The sequence below is a fragment of the Lampetra planeri genome, chromosome 3, assembly GCF_965212315.1.
Source record: "Lampetra planeri chromosome 3, kcLamPlan1.2.h2, whole genome shotgun sequence".
Lineage (NCBI taxonomy): Eukaryota > Metazoa > Chordata > Hyperoartia > Petromyzontiformes > Petromyzontidae > Lampetra > Lampetra planeri.
Window position 1 is genome coordinate 10,566,692 of NC_136109.1, and position 17,558 is coordinate 10,584,249.

The following is a 17,558-nucleotide window of genomic DNA, read 5'->3' on the forward strand; positions in this document are numbered from 1 at the left end:
CCGTTCTCTCTCGCTGGCTACACCGTATGCATACTCGGCTCGTGCAGACCGTTCTATCTCGCTGGCTACACACTATACATTACTCAGCTCGTGTAGACCTTTCTATCTCGCTGGCTACACACTATACATTACTCAGCTCGTGTAGACCTTTCTATCTCGCTGGCTACACACTATACATTACTCAGCTCGTGTAGACCTTTCTATCTCGCTGGCTACACACTATACCTTACTCTCTTCTACTCTCCATTACTCTCCATTACTCTCCTCTCCGGGCTCTATCTCTACACCTTCGTCTTCATTCTTAGATGGTTCCACTTCTGCCCCTTGCTCCTCTGTGCATCACCTTATATACCCCTTCTTCCCGGGAGACGGAGCGGATGCGGACCTCAACGTCGGCACCGCTCCTCCGTTACCCAATCCCCACGCGCTATCCCCACGATCCGGTTCCGCTCAGCGCGTGTTTCCACTCTCCGACCAATCACACCGCGCTGCTACCCGATCACTCCCTCTGGGCGCGTCACCGGCACACAGCCAATCAGCAGCACTACCCCCACCCGCGCACTGACGCCTGCTCCTCCCCGTCAGCGCGCGTCACCACACACACACCCGTACATACGCGCTGGCACACGACATATACACCCAGCGCGTATCACCACTACATCACCCCCTCCCACATAGCTCGCAGCCGGCCCGGCTGCTAACAACAACCAACCACGACGATAAAACGACAACCAACAAAAAAAAACCCCATAACCCCCCGAGTGTGCCCCGTAACATAACACAACAACAACAACAAGAATAACTATGTACAGATTGACAATGAACGCGAAAAGTCAACAATAACACGATACGAGCAAATACGAAACGAACGCGCCCCACGTCCCTGCGACTACACGCAGTGACGAGGCGCTCCAGCTGCCCCGACTCCTCACGAGGCAGGTCATGCAAAGTAGCACGACCTGGCGCGAGTCCGTCTGGCTGGTCCATCGTATGGGGCGGGACACTGACGACCGTCCGGCGGTTCCGGCCGCTCCAGACGGCGCGGAACGGGCCTGAAAGGGCCGGCCCCGCCGCGGAGATCCGGCCGCCGGTGATCGGCAGCTGTCAGTTCCGAGACACCTGGGAGCAGATCAGGCGACAATACGTGTGGATCAGGCAGAGACATTTCCCCCTCTGGGTCGCCGGTCACGTCACACGCCCGGCCATCACGACACAAGGGGAGGCCATATGGAGGCGAGAACGGTTTCAGTCGGGAGGGGTGAACGTACCACCGGCGCTTTCCCCACTTTATCTGAACGCACTGGGGCCGTGCAACGCGCACGACCTCCACGGGTCCCCTCCACGGTCTCAACAATTTAGGCGACGTAGCCAAGGGTGCCTGAGGGCAATGCAGCCAGGCCCTGTCACCTGGTTTCCATTCGTGCATGGACACCTTCCGTGCCCGCAACCGTTCATTAGCAATTTGGCGAGCCCGCGAATTAAGCCGTGCGGCCTCCCTCGCCTCTGTCAGCTTATGAATATTAAACTTAATATGTTCTGCCAAATTAGAATTAGTTCGTGGAGCGGACAGGCCAAGTTGCGTTTCTATTGGCGGGTCAGCTTCCCGACCGTACATCAAATAGAATGGGGAAAACCCCGTAGCTGCATGGGGGGCCATTCTATACGCGGCAAGGACTCCCGGGACCTGCAGGTCCCAATCTACATGTGCCTCGCACACCTGCTGGCACAGCATGGAAGTCAAGGTTTTGTGGAGTCTCTCCACCATCCCGTCAGTCTGCGGGTGGTACGGGGAGGTACGCACCTTCTTGGTACCCAACAGATCGCACACCTCTTGCAACAATTTACTCGAAAAATTTTTACCTTGGTCGGTCAGCAGGCGTTCGGGAGCCCCCTTGTCCAGGACATAGCCCTGGACGAAGGCATCCGTCACAGCCGCTGCCGACTGGTTAGCGAGAGGCCACGCCATAGGCCATCGGGTAAAGTATTCGACCCCCACTAACAAATATTTATTCCCTCTCGGCGTGACTGGGAAGGGCCCCAAAATATCGAGTGCCACGAGCTCGTTGGTACGCGAGACCTGAATAGATTGCAGCGGTGGATTAGCTGCCACGGCCGGTGGTTTACGCCTGGCGCACTCAACGCACCCCTTCAGAATATGCACCACATCACTTCCCATTCCCGGCCAGTAATAGTCACGCTGAAGCAGGGCAAGCGTCTTGTTAACTCCCAAGTGCAAGAGGCGTTCGTGTGCCGCCAAGACAACCCTCCCCCTCACAGCGGAAGGCACCACGAGTGCGTTCCGCCGGGACAAACTGTCCCATTTCAATAACACGCCCCGCTCAAGTACATAGGAGCCGGTACGCTCCTGGTCCCCCTCGGGACCCCCAACCTTGCGGCGCAATGCTAGCAGCGAGCTGTCCGCCATCTGGAGGCGGCCCCATTCGCTGAGCGACAGCGAGAGCAGCGAGTCCCGACCCTGAGAGGCAGTGGAATCATCCCCACTCGGTGCGCCCGCTGTCGCAGCCAGTGCCCCTATCTCCCCCGCAAGCGTCGGTTTACAGCGCGCCGATCCCGACAAACACGCGCATTCATCACAAGGCAACAACCGCGACAAGCAATCGGCATTCGTGTGTCGCAACCCCTTACGGTACGTAGTCGTAAACTGATAGTCCTGGAGGACTTCCAACCAACGCGACAACTGGCCCGAGGGCTGGGCGACCCTCAATGAATACTGTAGCGCCGCGTGGTCCGTTCGGACTGTAAAGTGACGACCATACAGATATGGCCTAAACTGCTGCACAAAAAAAACAATGGCAAGCAGCTCGCGACGGGTGACACAGTAGCGCTGCTCCGCCGGAGACAACACCCTACTACCGTAGGCGACAACTCTTTCGACACCCCCAACGACTTGGGATAGCACCCCCCCAATGCCCGTGTTGCTAGCATCCGTGTCCAGCAAAAAGGGACTGGCAAAATCGGGATAACACAAGGGTGGGGCACCCACCAAGGCGTCCCGGAGGGAGCGAAACGCGGCCTCCTCCTCCGGTCCCCATTTGAACTTCACTCCTTTCGCCGTTAGAGCGTGCAAGGGTTTTGCAATAGTGGCGAAGTGCTCAACGAACCGCCGATAATAAGAAGCAAACCCGATGAAACTACGCACGTCGGAAACGGACGTAGGTGTCGGCCACGAACCGACACAATCCGTCTTCGCGGGATCGGTGGAGATCCCCGAAGAATCGACAATGTGACCCAAGTATCTAACGGACCTACGAAGGAGGTGACATTTGGCCGGTTTAAATTTCAACTTAGCCGATCGCATTCCAAAGAACACCCCTCTCAATCGCCGGAGGTGTTCCTCAAACGTTTTACTGAAAACAATGACATCGTCCATATAAATCAAGCATGTATCCCACTGCAAGCCCGACAAAACCAGCTCCATAAGTCGCTGAAACGTCGCTGGAGAGGAGTGAAGTCCCATGGGTAACCGGTTAAACTGGAACAGCCCCCCTGGAGTCCGAAATGCTGTCTTAGGTTTCGACTCTTCGTCGAGCGGCAACTGCCAAAACCCCGATAACAAATCAAGAGTCGAAAAATATCGCGCACCAGACAATGCATCGAGGGACTCATCCATCCTGGGGAGCGGATACGCGTCAGCCACAGAGATCTTATTCAGGCGACGGAAATCAACGCAGAATCGCAGGGACCCGTCCTGCTTCTTAACCAGCACAATAGGCGCTCCCCACGGGCTAGAGGAGGGTGAAATAATATCGGCTTCTAGCATATCGTTAACAGCCGACTGAACATGTTCCTTCTCCACGGGACTCAGTCGGAAGGGATTTAGCCTGACCGGCGCCGCATCGCCCGTTTCAATGTGATGGTGCAACAAATCCGTGCACCCAATGCCATACTTATGTTTACTGAATACATCAGAGAATTCAATGAGCAACTCGCGCAGCGCACCCAACTGCGCCGCCGACAAATCGTCCGAGGCGGCACATAACGAATGGACCCACTCAAGGTCTTCCCTTGGCTCAACGTTCCGCGCGGGGCTCGAGCCCACCTGCGCAACCAACCCATCATCCCCAGGAACCTGCGCCGCGTGAGCCAGCACGGTGCCCTGCGGGATGACAGCTGGTCGCGACCCCGCGTTCAAAACCATCACAAACGGATCCCTGTCAGCCCGCACCAAAGTGTGAGCCACCGATAAATCAAGACCCCCGACAGCCTTGTTAGAAGGACCCAAAAGCATACTCTGTCCCGAAGCCTCCCTCACCCATGGTTTTCGCAACCGGAGGGGAATCAACATCTGTGAACCCGGGGGCACTTGCACTGTCTGCGTCGCCACCGCTTGTATCGTAGCGCACGCCGTCCGAATGTCAGTAGGGCCCGTCAAAAATGAAATCCGGCGACCCGATGGCAGTTCAATGCATCGTTGATCGATAAGAATTTTAATGGGCATTTTAGCCAAAAAGTCAGTGCCCAAAAGACACGGAACTGCCAAGGAAGACGAAACGAAAACGGGTCCCGATAATTTGATATCTCCAATGCAAATGGACGCCCTAACCTGACCGATAATGCCCAACGATCCCCCATTAGCGGCGTAAAATGGCACATCCACTGGAAGCAGCGGACGACATTGGACTGGAAGAATATTATAAATGAGGTCCGATATAATAGTTGCCGATGCCCCCGTGTCCACTAACACCCTAATCTCAACCCCATCAATAGATCCCGTAACAACGGACGAACCCGCTGAAGCAGCCACAATTCTATGCCCCAATTCCGCCCATTCAATGTCTCCCTGGTCCCGGCCGAACCCCCCTCGCCGAACCGAATCCCCGAACCTTAACCGGCCCTCCTCCGCCGCAACGCGGCGTCCCATGTGTGCCGAATAAACAGGCCGAGCGTGTGAGGTGCCGCGACTTGCCGGGGATTGTAGAGATGACTTGGGCTCTCGGTCGTCGTCCAGCCGAGCTCCCATGGCGCGCTGCCGCGGAGCGCGGCACCCGGACGCCACGTGGCCCCGGAGGCCGCAGTTATAGCACGTGACGAGGGTCGGAGTAGATCTTGGTTGCTCCGACTTTCGGCCCGATCGCAGAGGCGACCGGGCCCCCGGCCTCCAGTCCCCTGGTCGTCCCGTGGCGAACGCCTCCTCTCGTGGGCTGACGACTTGGGGTTCGGCGACCACCAACCCCGGGGCTGCGACGACAGCAGCGTTGCAACCAACGCCTTGCTTCCGTTGTAGGGCCTCGTGCGCTTGAATACTCGTGGCGACTCTCAAAGAAGAAATATCAATGTCGTCAGCTGTGTTGATAGGGACCCCCAGGTCCTGCGCCAACTTGAGCAGCTGCTCCAAAACCATCGCGTCTTGGCCCTCCTCGTCCATCCGAGGGAACGCAGCATCAGCAAGAGCCAGCAACGCCGTGCGATAGGCCAGCGCGGTCTCCGTGGCCGCTTTCCGTCTTGCGTAGAACTGATGGCGGCATGTAGAGGGAGGCCCGTAGACCCTGGCCAACAAACCCAGCGCATCCTTCAGCGTGGAGCGGTCCGACTTCCGTGCAGCCCTGAAGGCCGCGAGCGCATCGTCGTCCAGCATGGCGGGCAATGCCCGCAGCGCCGAGGCATCGGACCACGCTGACATCTCTTGATGCGCCAAAAACCTTCGCTGAAATTGGCCCCAGTCTCCGCCTTCCGCCTTGAAGGCTGACAACGTGGGCAGGCGCTGCTGAAAAATGAAGTCATCCGCCTCGTGGTTCCTCTCCGCCTGTCCGTCGGTGTCTAAGATGGCGGCTCCAGCAGCAGACGTAAGATGGCGGACCCCCTCGCGCGCTGATGAAGTCGATGCGCGCGCTTGGGAACCCACCACCACGTGGCGCTCGCCGTTCCCGCCAAAAGCAGGCCCAGGCGCAATGGCGGGAATCCCCCATTCGTTTTGGCGGGAATCTGCGGGGCGACCTTGTAAAATGTCCCCCACCGTCCCCGCTCCTCCCGACGAGCTGATCTCCGCCAAGATGGACGCGGCGGCGAGCAGCAGCTCCGCCAGTCGGGAGTGCGCCTCACGAAGCCCGGCGTCTGTCCCCGGTCGCTCGGCCGGCGCCGTCGACGGACCCTGCAGCGTGGGCAAGTCCTCTTCCTCACCCCCCGCCACCAGCGGCTCCGAGTCGTCCAGGTCTTCCTCGCGGTCAATCCCGTGGGTCCTACGGGTCTTCCTCGTCTCCATACTTGGAAGCCCGTTTCACTTCTGACGCCAGATGAAGTATTGGAAAATGACGGCAGGAAACTCCTTGACGGGAACACACTTCTTTTATTAAATCTTGACTTGTAACAATACAACGCGTGGCCTCTCTTCTTCACACCGCACTTCTCTTGACTCAGGATTCTGTGCTGCCAGCTCTCTGTGCCTCGTGTAGACTCCGCGCCTCGGCTACACTCCTCTCTCGCCTCGTGTAGACTCTGCGCCTCTGCTACACTCTCCTCTCTCGCCTCGTGTAGACCTTGCCTCTCTCTCGCTGGCTACACCGTATGCATACTCGGCTCGTGCAGACCGTTCTCTCTCGCTGGCTACACCGTATGCATACTCGGCTCGTGCAGACCGTTCTCTCTCGCTGGCTACACCGTATGCATACTCGGCTCGTGCAGACCGTTCTCTCTCGCTGGCTACACCGTATGCATACTCGGCTCGTGCAGACCGTTCTATCTCGCTGGCTACACACTATACATTACTCAGCTCGTGTAGACCTTTCTATCTCGCTGGCTACACACTATACATTACTCAGCTCGTGTAGACCTTTCTATCTCGCTGGCTACACACTATACATTACTCAGCTCGTGTAGACCTTTCTATCTCGCTGGCTACACACTATACCTTACTCTCTTCTACTCTCCATTACTCTCCATTACTCTCCTCTCCGGGCTCTATCTCTACACCTTCGTCTTCATTCTTAGATGGTTCCACTTCTGCCCCTTGCTCCTCTGTGCATCACCTTATATACCCCTTCTTCCCGGGAGACGGAGCGGATGCGGACCTCAACGTCGGCACCGCTCCTCCGTTACCCAATCCCCACGCGCTATCCCCACGATCCGGTTCCGCTCAGCGCGTGTTTCCACTCTCCGACCAATCACACCGCGCTGCTACCCGATCACTCCCTCTGGGCGCGTCACCGGCACACAGCCAATCAGCAGCACTACCCCCACCCGCGCACTGACGCCTGCTCCTCCCCGTCAGCGCGCGTCACCACACACACACCCGTACATACGCGCTGGCACACGACATATACACCCAGCGCGTATCACCACTACACATATACAGGGACTCCTCTACTTATGCAGATGCCACTGGTTCTTCACGTTCTGTTGATGTAGATGCCACCACCGCCATCTATTCCGCGGCGGTTGAACTTACGACTCTCGGTCCGAACAGGTAACTGGACATACTGGCAGGTTTGTCCGTATCTCTGAAAGTTCCTAAGTCGAATTTATCGATCGACTATCATCCTTGAATAATTCCCGTACAGGAAGCCATTCCACAATGCAGGGAAGTTGACACGGGGAGGTCTTCATCCAGCAGTGTGTTAACAACAGGCTGCAAATGATATTGTTATGAAACAAAATGATGACTTACAAATACTCCCAACGTTTTTCCATTACTATTTACTCATGTAACTGGCCGAACACATACAAAACACGACAGTATATATGCATTGGGAAGCAACGAAGTAAACATCAAATGCTATAATCACACACTCAAATATAACATTAAAACTACTCAAGCCTCGTAAGGATGAACACTCCCATACATTAAAAAAAAATCCCCAAAAATTAGGCTTTCAAATTAACAATCAGCTTTTTTAGCATGCAGTTGCTAAAAACTTGAAAGCATTATTAAGTACTGTAATTGAAACATCCCCAGTCTGTTTATACCTTTCAAGCGGATTCCACTTCCATCCAGTGTCATACATTGGTCCAAATCTGTAAAAGAGCTTAATCTGGCATGGAATAGAATTTTTTTAATATTTTGTTTTATTTTAGAAGGTAAGGCCCACTGAGCTACTGTAGCTCCTTTTCAGAAGCGACCTGGCCACAAACGATACCTCAACAAGCGACTCATCACGTGGACATTTATAGCAGTAGTCAAATACTCTAAACCAGGGGTCTGCAACCGGCGACTCCGAAGCCGCATGGGACTCTTTACCGACTGCTTCGTGCCGGTATGTATGTATGTATTCACATGCATTGCGGAGCTCTTGAAATATCGATTTCAGAAAAAAATGTCTCTTGATATTTTGTTTCCCAACCACGACGTTTGTAAGATGTGTTCTTGATATCCTCTACTGGGACGATTCCGAGGTAGGGTGCCCCGCTATCACTGGTTTCTCAAATAAAAGTTTCATGCTGCCAGGTCGACAAAATGTAGCCCTTTTATTTACACACTTTTATTTAACTTGCTGTGTTGTCTGTTTATATTCTTTGGAATATTTGATGCTTAATATCTTCGGATCTACAAAGTCTAACGAGCTGAAAATTCCCACACAGACTCACCTCCTCGCGTGATAATTCAAGGTTTCATTAAAAAACGGCCCAGGTCCCGCCCATCGTGGTCCTATTCGTGTTTTAAACTAAAATTGTATTATTAATACTCGTACATTTTATCCCCCCCCCCCCCCCCCGTTATTTTTTAAATCACAAATTCCATTCGACGTTTAAATTTTTTTATGCAAGCCACCCACTTTTATTGAGCACATAAAATTAGCTTAATTGTGGGGTCAATTTTTTTTTATTTTATACTTTTGAGTGCAAATAAAAGTGTATGCATTGAAAATGTAATTTTTACCAAATAGTTTCCATACATTACAAAAATACACTAATATGCCAGGTACAAAAAACAATGAAAATTACAAGCCAATTCTGGAAAGCACGATAAAATGCTACCGGACAGCACAGTACTAAAATGGGACAACTATTGTCATTGTAGTGCGTATTTAATGTGGCGCTGCACTCTGATGTTGTAGGAGAAAACATTTTTGATTTGAAGCTTTCGTGACTGCAGGAATCCATACTCTTTGTTTCTTTTGGTAAAGTCACGTAGGTATAAAAATAAAAGAAAATAAATCACGACGTTTCGGGCGCAACACAAGCGTCCGTCATCAGGTGGGAAAGCATGCATGGCCTGCTGCTGATGCAGACTGTTTTCTAAGTAGAACGTGTTGTCTATATTTATTTAAAGTTGCGCATTTTGATGTGACGTCACATTTCTCAAACCCCCCCCCCCCCCTCGTCATACATCGTCACAAATGTTTGACCCCCCCCCCCCCCAAGGTGCGTGACGTAATTTATGGACGGCCCCTAAGCGTGATTACGCAGTGAACAAGAAGTTAGCATCGCTTTGCATGCTGTTCGATTTTTAAGCTTCGAGAATGTGATATTTGACTTTTTCCAAAATTTTTGCGGTCCTCTAAAAACATCACCATTTAAATGCAGTCCTGGTGCACATTATTTCAAAGACACACTATACATTCTGAGACAATCCACGTACATGGGACCAGGGCCAGATAGGTTTTGATGGGGACCTAGAGTTTTGGGGGCCTCTCTTTGCATACTCAATTCCTTCTTTCCTGTTGTCTTACCACCACTACCCATGCCCTATGATGCCAAACACGACACCCTTATTTACTATGGTTACTTCCGTTTTTTATGTGATATATAGTAAAGCTAAATCTTTGTTAAAAAGAGCAAAACTATATTAATGCCGGCACATAATTGGTATCGATACAAAGTCATTGTAATTTTAATTACCAAATTACCGAGATAATTTATCACAGTGCTACAGTATTTCATTTGAACCATTACATAACAGTACAATATACATTTTTGGGAGCCCCCTCAAAACCCAGCGCTGAACGTCACTGCATTAATTAGACAGTGCAGGACCCCATTACTCAACGCCTTTTCATGACCCCCCCGTGCCGTGCTGCGTCCGTTCATGGGACCTCATGTTGGAGCGCTGCGTGAACTTGCGGCCGCACACCTTGCAGGTGTACGGCTTCTCACCGGTGTGCGTCAGAAGGTGGCTCTTCAGCACTCCGTACCGTGAAAATCTGTGCCCGCAAAACTGGCAGCCGTAGGGCTTCTCGCCCGTATGCGCTCGCGAGTGGATCTTCAGGTAGCTGGACTTCAGGAATCTGCGCCCGCACACCCTGCAGTGGTGCAATTGTTCGCCCACGTGCTCGTGCTGATGGATTTTGAGCTCGCTAGGCGAGGTGAAGCTACGATTGCACACGTCACAGCTGTGCGTCTTGTCTTGAGAGGTTTGCAACCGAGGCTTTTCTAGGTGGTTGGGTATTGCCGATTTAATCTCGTACGACGTGCCCTCACCGGAGGGCATCTGGCCCGCATTTACCGACAAACAGCCGTTCTCTGTGTCTTCGTTGAGTGTTCTACACGCTTCCTGCTTTGGCCACAAACACGGATGAGTGTCTGTGAGATTTGGTTTGGAATGCAAAAGTGAGGTCACGTTCTGGATGATAAATTTGGGGTGGATGTCCAAGTGAGGTTTACCTTCAGGAGCATAAAAAACCAGCACAATACATTTAGTCCAGACAAAAACGTTCACGTAAAAGGCTTGAGTGTAACCCCCACAAATGCTTGGCATTTCTCTGGGTAATGGGGTTCTTCCGGGTTTCATCCCACATGAAGCCAAATACTCGTTAATGGCATCAGCCAAACATCTACATGCATGACTTGCCTGAACTAAATCTTAGACACTTGGTGAGGCTTTCCTGGGTAAATAATTGTCATTACTATTATAAATCCAGACTTTTAATAGGAACCCTTTTAAATAGAATACAATATCCATGAGATGTAGAATACTTTTAGTGGAAGAGGTAACCAGAGGCATAAGCAAAGGACAAAAATAGGAGAGGCCTCAGTTCTGCGACGTACATTTTAAAAGTCTTGAGTTACCATATCAGACCACCTATTTTTCAAACATATGAACGTAATTCACACTTACCAAGAGATTCGTTTGCAGAGTGGTCTACTGAGCCTTGCTTCTGTACTTGTGGAAGCAGTAGAGAATGATTCAAATCAGCAACAGCATCTAGAAATAAAGAGAATATGACTGATGTCCAGACACAAGCGTGAACACAACTTTTGGTTGGTGATTTGTACTCAGAAAGGATGGCAGCAGGGGTGTTGTGTTCATTGTAGAAAATAAACACCATACCTTGAAAGAGCTCTGCTTTACGAAGACTTGCTGTCAATATGGGTTCGGACTCCTCTTTAACTGCAGCTGAAATCGTTTCTGCCTCGTCTACACAAAGCCACAACAGATTAAGAAGCATTGCATACATTATTTTTTTAAACAATAAAATGGAGAAAAAAACACTTTAAATTGACATTGGATCTCCCCTTCACCTGTAATCCCAAATATACTGCAAGTCAAAATGACGAGTAATGTTGACCTGCAAGTGTCATTTACGTGCCCCCCATAGCCCGAAACAAAGATAAGCACAGCGACATTAGAAGATGTTTTCCAAAAATTGGATCAGAGAAATAAAGGGATGAAAGTAAATGCAGATATCATAACCGATTCATATTTGCCGATGACAGTCATTATATCACCCGATGGAGATGAAACCCAAGTTGGACTAGAATATGAGGAAGACGTAAGTCATGCACACCACGTTTTCTGTACAATAGGAAAACATTGGAGCTGATGAACACAGAGTATGTACATGGATGGCAATTATTGAAGGTGAACAAGGTTCAACATGACGATATTAAGATGCAAGCGAGAGGAGGTTGGAATACTTTTGGAAAATGAATTTGATAATGAAAAGTAACATACCAATGTGCCAAAAGGTGAACGTTTTCAATGAGTGCATCGTGTGGTATGACATGGGTCGGAAACACGTACGCAAGAAAGTAAACGGAACAAAATATGAAAATACTCTTTGGTTCTTTCAGTAAAGTCACGTAGGTATAAAACAAATCACGACGTATCGGGCGCAACACAAGCGTCCATCATCACCTGATGATGGATTCCTGCAGTCACGAAAGCTTCAAATCAAGATTAAAATATGAAAAGTAGATAAAGTGTGGAGAAATGCATTATCGGACAGAGAGAGATAGGACGAGAAAGACATGGATGGATAGTAGAGACGTCACATTGACAATTATATAAAGTTGGCTTGGGCAGGACACATCATGATTAAAGCGATGATGTCCAATGGATGATACTTTTGATACATTGGCAGCCAAAGTATAGAATATTACCCTACAGATTATCACTGCAGAGAAGGATTAAGATATCGCACGACTGCGAAAGAAGATGACGTAAGGGATGCATTATGACAAGTACATAGATTCTGGATATTGATGATTATGATGATGAACTTGAACAATCAAAAGTGCAAATGTGTCAAATGTATCCCTATAATGTGGATAAAATGTACTGTTCAATACAACTTGCTATGTAAAGAAGGCTCACGTGACGAGAGCACCTAGATCACGACCACAAATCCGGCAAATTCCAATCCCACTCAGGATCTCATCATGGTAATTCCCGTTTCAAACAAGGTGAGGGCCCATCGAATGGCGTGTGGCATAGTTTGGCACCAGCTATCATAGAGTGCAGTCGTGTCGCTATAGTTTTATGTGCTGAGTGTAACGTCTTTAAAACAGCAGCGTTATGGCTCTCCAAATAAAATTAACGCTAACCGCTTATGTGTTCCGAGATTCAGTGGTGAACGGGACCCACCCTGCAATTTGCAGATGTCTCGGAATGGGGAAGGGTTAATTTACTAAAGTCCAAAATTCCCTCGTTATTCAAGAGATGTTCATGAATAGCAAATTTTACGGATGGTATTTGCCTTAAATACATATGTAGATAAGCTTCCTCTCTCATCACTTTATCTCATCACTTTACTTCTCTTGCTCTCTCGATGCAGACGTGCAGCATTCTAGATGTAATTCACGGATTGCCAAATTCGTGGAGAAGACACCACAACACCTCGGGGTTCCAACCCACCGTCCCAATTTTCCTCACATCATCAACAACATCATCTCCATTCCTCTGTGAAACATTACCCAAAAATGTAATATTGATTTATAAGCTGACATTCATTACCGCTTGCTATGCAAGAATGCATTTGTGCTGTTGCATCTTCAAAAGTGACAGCAGTTGTTGGTAAAGGAGATGCCACGGCATGTTTCTGATGCTCCATGTCATCCAGTCTCTGTACAGACATTTGTAATTCCCGGCTCAAGCCGTTGAAAAGCGCGAGCAGCACGTCCACCAGGCTTCTCAGCGTCACGTCGCCGGGAGAGGAGGTGGAAGCGGTGGCATCAGCGGCGGTGGCATCCCAATGCGGCGTCCCAGCATCGTGGCGCTCGGCGCCCTGCAGGTCCTTCACCACTTGCCGCAGCACGGCGTAAAAGCCAAAGGGCAGGCGGTCACGCGCCGTGGCCAGCAGCTCGGCCCGCACGAGGCCGTCCCCAACGCAGGCGCACAGAACCCCGTAGTCCCGGATGCCCAGCTCCGAGTCCATGGCCCGGGCCACCTCCGTGTTCACGCCCTGTGCCTCAAGCCATGCCGGAAAGTACACGCTCGGCTCCAGCACCGGAGTGGCCACTGCACACGCCATCCTGATGGGATGAGTAGAAGGGACATGTTAATTTTGAATGGGGTATATTTACATGTTTACGAGTTAATCTAATGCTGGAAGGCCTCCTCATGCCATGTCGCTCATGGGGGTTTGTTTGACCATACTTCGCCACAATGGTCTCAGTGTGGATTGCTGAAGGTGAGAGAGCATTAATGCTTTATTATCGAAATATTGTACAGGGTCGTAGAGATGTCTTGTGACCCGCATTATTTGCCCCGTAATATTTTTTCCCCCTTTGCATATTAATTTATGTTTTAAATAAATCTTACTTAAAAAAATACGTTAAAGAGGACTAAATGGCCAAGACATCTGGACCACCCTTTGCAATGCCGCACTGCCCTCTGCTGCTTAAAATGTAACCCTGCGAACAGGGCCGTGACCCGAGTTGGATTCTCGCTCACGGCCAACAACGGTGACCATTATCTGAACAGGTCATGGGCCTCTGCCTAGGTCGACTCTGCATCAAATGAGTACCTGGTGCAGTGTGTAAACATCGCAACTCGGGGACAAAGGCGGTCCTGCGTTGTGCTGGCCACCCAACCCCTCGTGTACCGTGCCGGCCTTCTGAGATCGGGCAAATCCTGGGTGATTTTGCCATAGGCCATCGACAACACTGTAATGTACATGTCAGTTTGTGTGATATGGTACGCCTTAAAACTGCAAAAAGGACCAATAGCATCTGACGAAATAATAAAGCCGATTATATGGATGCTGAACTTATTTCACACCATACGCAGCCAGCCGTGCTAATCAGAGGCGCTTTTGAAACCTTTGAAACTGCAGATTTCCTAGACAGCACCTTCATATCTGCCCACTGATGTTAGCCGTGGGCGGGTATCGAACTCAGGTGAAAGTATTTAATGCGCTAACCAATGCGCCACCTCTCATCATCACCGCAGGGTTGAGAATCCAGTTACAATGGAGAGGTCTGACGGTCCCATCAAGCAAAGCATCTCCCCAGACGTTCGTGGCAATTTCACATTCCAAGTGACGAGGGCCAATAACACATTCCTCCTGCGGAGGGAGCTGGTAGGAACGTTGGGTTGCTCGGTCAATGGCCAGTGTCAACGGCGGCGTGGTGTATTCCGCAAATATGGCCGACTGTGAGGGCGGGAACAAGCCGGCGTGAGTAGGTTAAACGTTGAGTTTTATAAGGGCACCACGGGGTGACCAGCCTCTCCCCACCCAGCCCCACCCCTCCCACCCCCCACCCAGCCCCACCCTCCCCACCCAGCCCCTCCCAGCTCTCCTCACCCAGCCCAACCCTCCCTCCCCACCCTCCCCACCCAGCCCCTCCCCACCCTCCCCTCTCCACCCAGCCCCACCCCTCCCATTTTTGGATGCACGACGGACGGACGGACACAATAATCCCCTGTGGGCTGGTGTAACCAGGAGGTTCCTACCAGTATCATGCCATCATCAGCGTTTGACTTTTCACAAATGAATACTCACTGTATCGGCCCCAAGGTAATTGATGATGATGACGAGAAGTACAATCCACGCCAGGCTAAAACACCGCAACAACTTCCTTCGTGACTTTCTAAAGAAACGAAAACAAAGACGCCGTGTAGCCTCAGCAGACTGTCGGGGCAAGTTCCGTCAGCGAGCAGCAACCCACACGAAGGGCCACGGCCACGGCACGTGGAGTGGCCAACACCGCGCCCGGCCGCCTTTGTCTCCCTCGGTCCTAATCGTTTACGCACAGCACCGCAGTATCGAATCGATCAAGAAGAAGCGGTTCGGATATTTGTTACCGATCGGGAACGGGGGGGGGGCTAGCGAGGGAACAACCACCACGTGCGTCTGCGCCTGCGCCTGCTGCGGTGATGTCAGATCTGGAGGTTTAAAACCTTTTATTAAGACCCAAAGTCTCTGGTTTTTTAAACTGTCGTAGAATTGGAGCATTCTGCGGATTATAATAAGACGCTCCGGAAAGTCAGTCGCAGCCCCCATAAACTTGTGTCACTAAGTTTTTAATGTCCATGATGATGATGATGATTTCATAACACTGGACAACAACAAAAAAACATTTTTTTTCTGGCCTGGACTTTTGCAGCTGTTTTAGACTAATTTCAGGGTTCTGATTCCAAATCTGATCTCAGATTTTCTCTATCACATCTCATTTTTATGCTATCGGCATACCCCATTTTCATTGATTTTACCCGAAATTAACTCTGTCACTTAAGATTGCAAGTTGTTGCGAGTCAGTGACTGCTTTAGTGTTAAAATATGGTGCTGTATTTTTAGGATATAGTGTTTATATCATTTTATATAGATATCCACATTTATTTAATATTTTTCTTCTGCAGTTTTTATTGAAAATGCAATATTTGATATCTGAAAAACCTGATATGATAGACAAAAACTGATGCCAGATCAGCACCCCAAAATTACCTTAAAACCGTTGGAATACCTTATGCCAGAAAAAGTGTGTTGACCAGTGTAATGGGTAATCCCAATCTGGTCACGCGCACACGATACACACAGCGACCGGATTATAATAGGCACCATTCCAATCGTTGCTTTTAAGAACAGGGGGAGGCTGCGTCCTATAATGAAGAGAATTCGGTACATCCCAGATTCATGAACACGGGACCACACTTCTGTGCTCCAACTCATCACCCATTCGCTAGCTCAGCAATAAAACTGTAGCGGCTAAAGTGGCCCTTTAAAGGCAGCAATCAGTCTAACTTCACAACAGCTGTCTCAAATGTAATAACTGTTCACCACCTGCAGCTTCTTTAACCACGGGCAGCTAAACTCAAGAACGGGACTCAGATGTACAGCGTCGTCTAGAGATGTCTTGTGACTCCTCAATTTCATTCTCTAAAACGTCATATTTTTGTATGTCAGGTTTGTTTAAAACAGAATTGAATATGCAAAAGAAAATATATTCGGAGTTTGCATGTTCTCCGCGTGGTCGCGTTATTTCTCTGGGACCTCCGGTTTTTCCTTATTTTGTTGAGCTATCATTTGTGGCCAGATTGATTCTGAAAAAGAGCTATGTGACTCAATGGGTCTTACCTGGTAAAATAAACAATTTAGTTTAATTTTAACATGCCCGATTGACAAATACGAAGAAGGAGGCGTCACCACAACGATGCATCACTCCGATATTCCTGCGGCAATTATCTGAGCCCACCACCTCAATGTAAATGTACATCTGTCTGTTGCTCTACATCAGGGGTGGGGAACGTCTGGCCCGCGGACCGTATAAGGCCCAAGAAATCATTTGGTGTGGCCCTGCCAAGGCAACCTCAGGTGAGACCCGAAATTCAATACATCTAGGAGCAAACCTGGAAAAGCAGTTGCGAGTAGCAACATCATCAATACCAGCTAACATCACCACGCCTCACCAAAAAGAAGCAGTTCCAGTCATCGCATTAGGGGTGAGTTAATTAAATATTTGACCAAATATAACGGGCTAATTTTTAAGTTGATAATTTTGTATGGCCCGCGAATGATGTAATAAATATATCAAAATGGCCCTTGGTAGAAAAAAGGTTCCCCACCCCTGCTCTACAACAACATCGTCCATTCAAAGGAAATATCTCCCCAATTACAGCGTGGTCCAGATGTCTTGTTACCCCCAATTCAGAATCAGAATATTTATACTGGGGCAATTCGACGAGTTATACAGCTCTTTTTCACATAAGTCCAATGTGGACCAGTAATAACGTTACAATAACAATACAAAACACGATAGGAGTGCAAAGTATAGGAAAGATAAAGAAATCACTTTAAAAAATATACAAATAAAACTGAACACTTTTTATATTACCAGGTAAGGCCCACTGAGCTATTAAATAATTTTTCAAAAGCGGCCTGGCCACATATCATAGTTCAACAACGTGTTTCATCACGTGGAAATGTATAGCAGGTAAATCATTATCT

The 17,558-nt window shown here is 49.7% G+C and overlaps 1 protein-coding gene across 2 annotated transcripts; it reads right to left on the reverse strand.

Moving 5' to 3' along the window:
• Nucleotides 1–268: 268 nt before the first annotated feature.
• LOC144717311 (uncharacterized) lies at nucleotides 269–15,443 on the reverse strand. 2 transcript variants are annotated; one of them, XM_078592788.1, is made up of 6 exons: nucleotides 15,117–15,443; nucleotides 13,127–13,644; nucleotides 11,222–11,308; nucleotides 11,009–11,095; nucleotides 10,048–10,554; nucleotides 269–7,582 (listed from the first exon to the last, which is right to left on the reverse strand). In XM_078592788.1, exons 2-6 carry the CDS (start codon nucleotides 13,641–13,643, stop codon nucleotides 7,572–7,574), a joined length of 1,209 nt encoding a protein of 402 aa, XP_078448914.1. In that variant the 5' UTR covers nucleotide 13,644; nucleotides 15,117–15,443; the 3' UTR covers nucleotides 269–7,571. The 2 variants fall into 2 exon arrangements, with proteins under 2 accessions (XP_078448914.1, XP_078448913.1); XM_078592787.1 differs by lacking the exon at nucleotides 269–7,582 and having other exon boundaries at nucleotides 9,324–10,554.
• Between the last annotated feature and the right edge of the window lie 2,115 nt (nucleotides 15,444–17,558).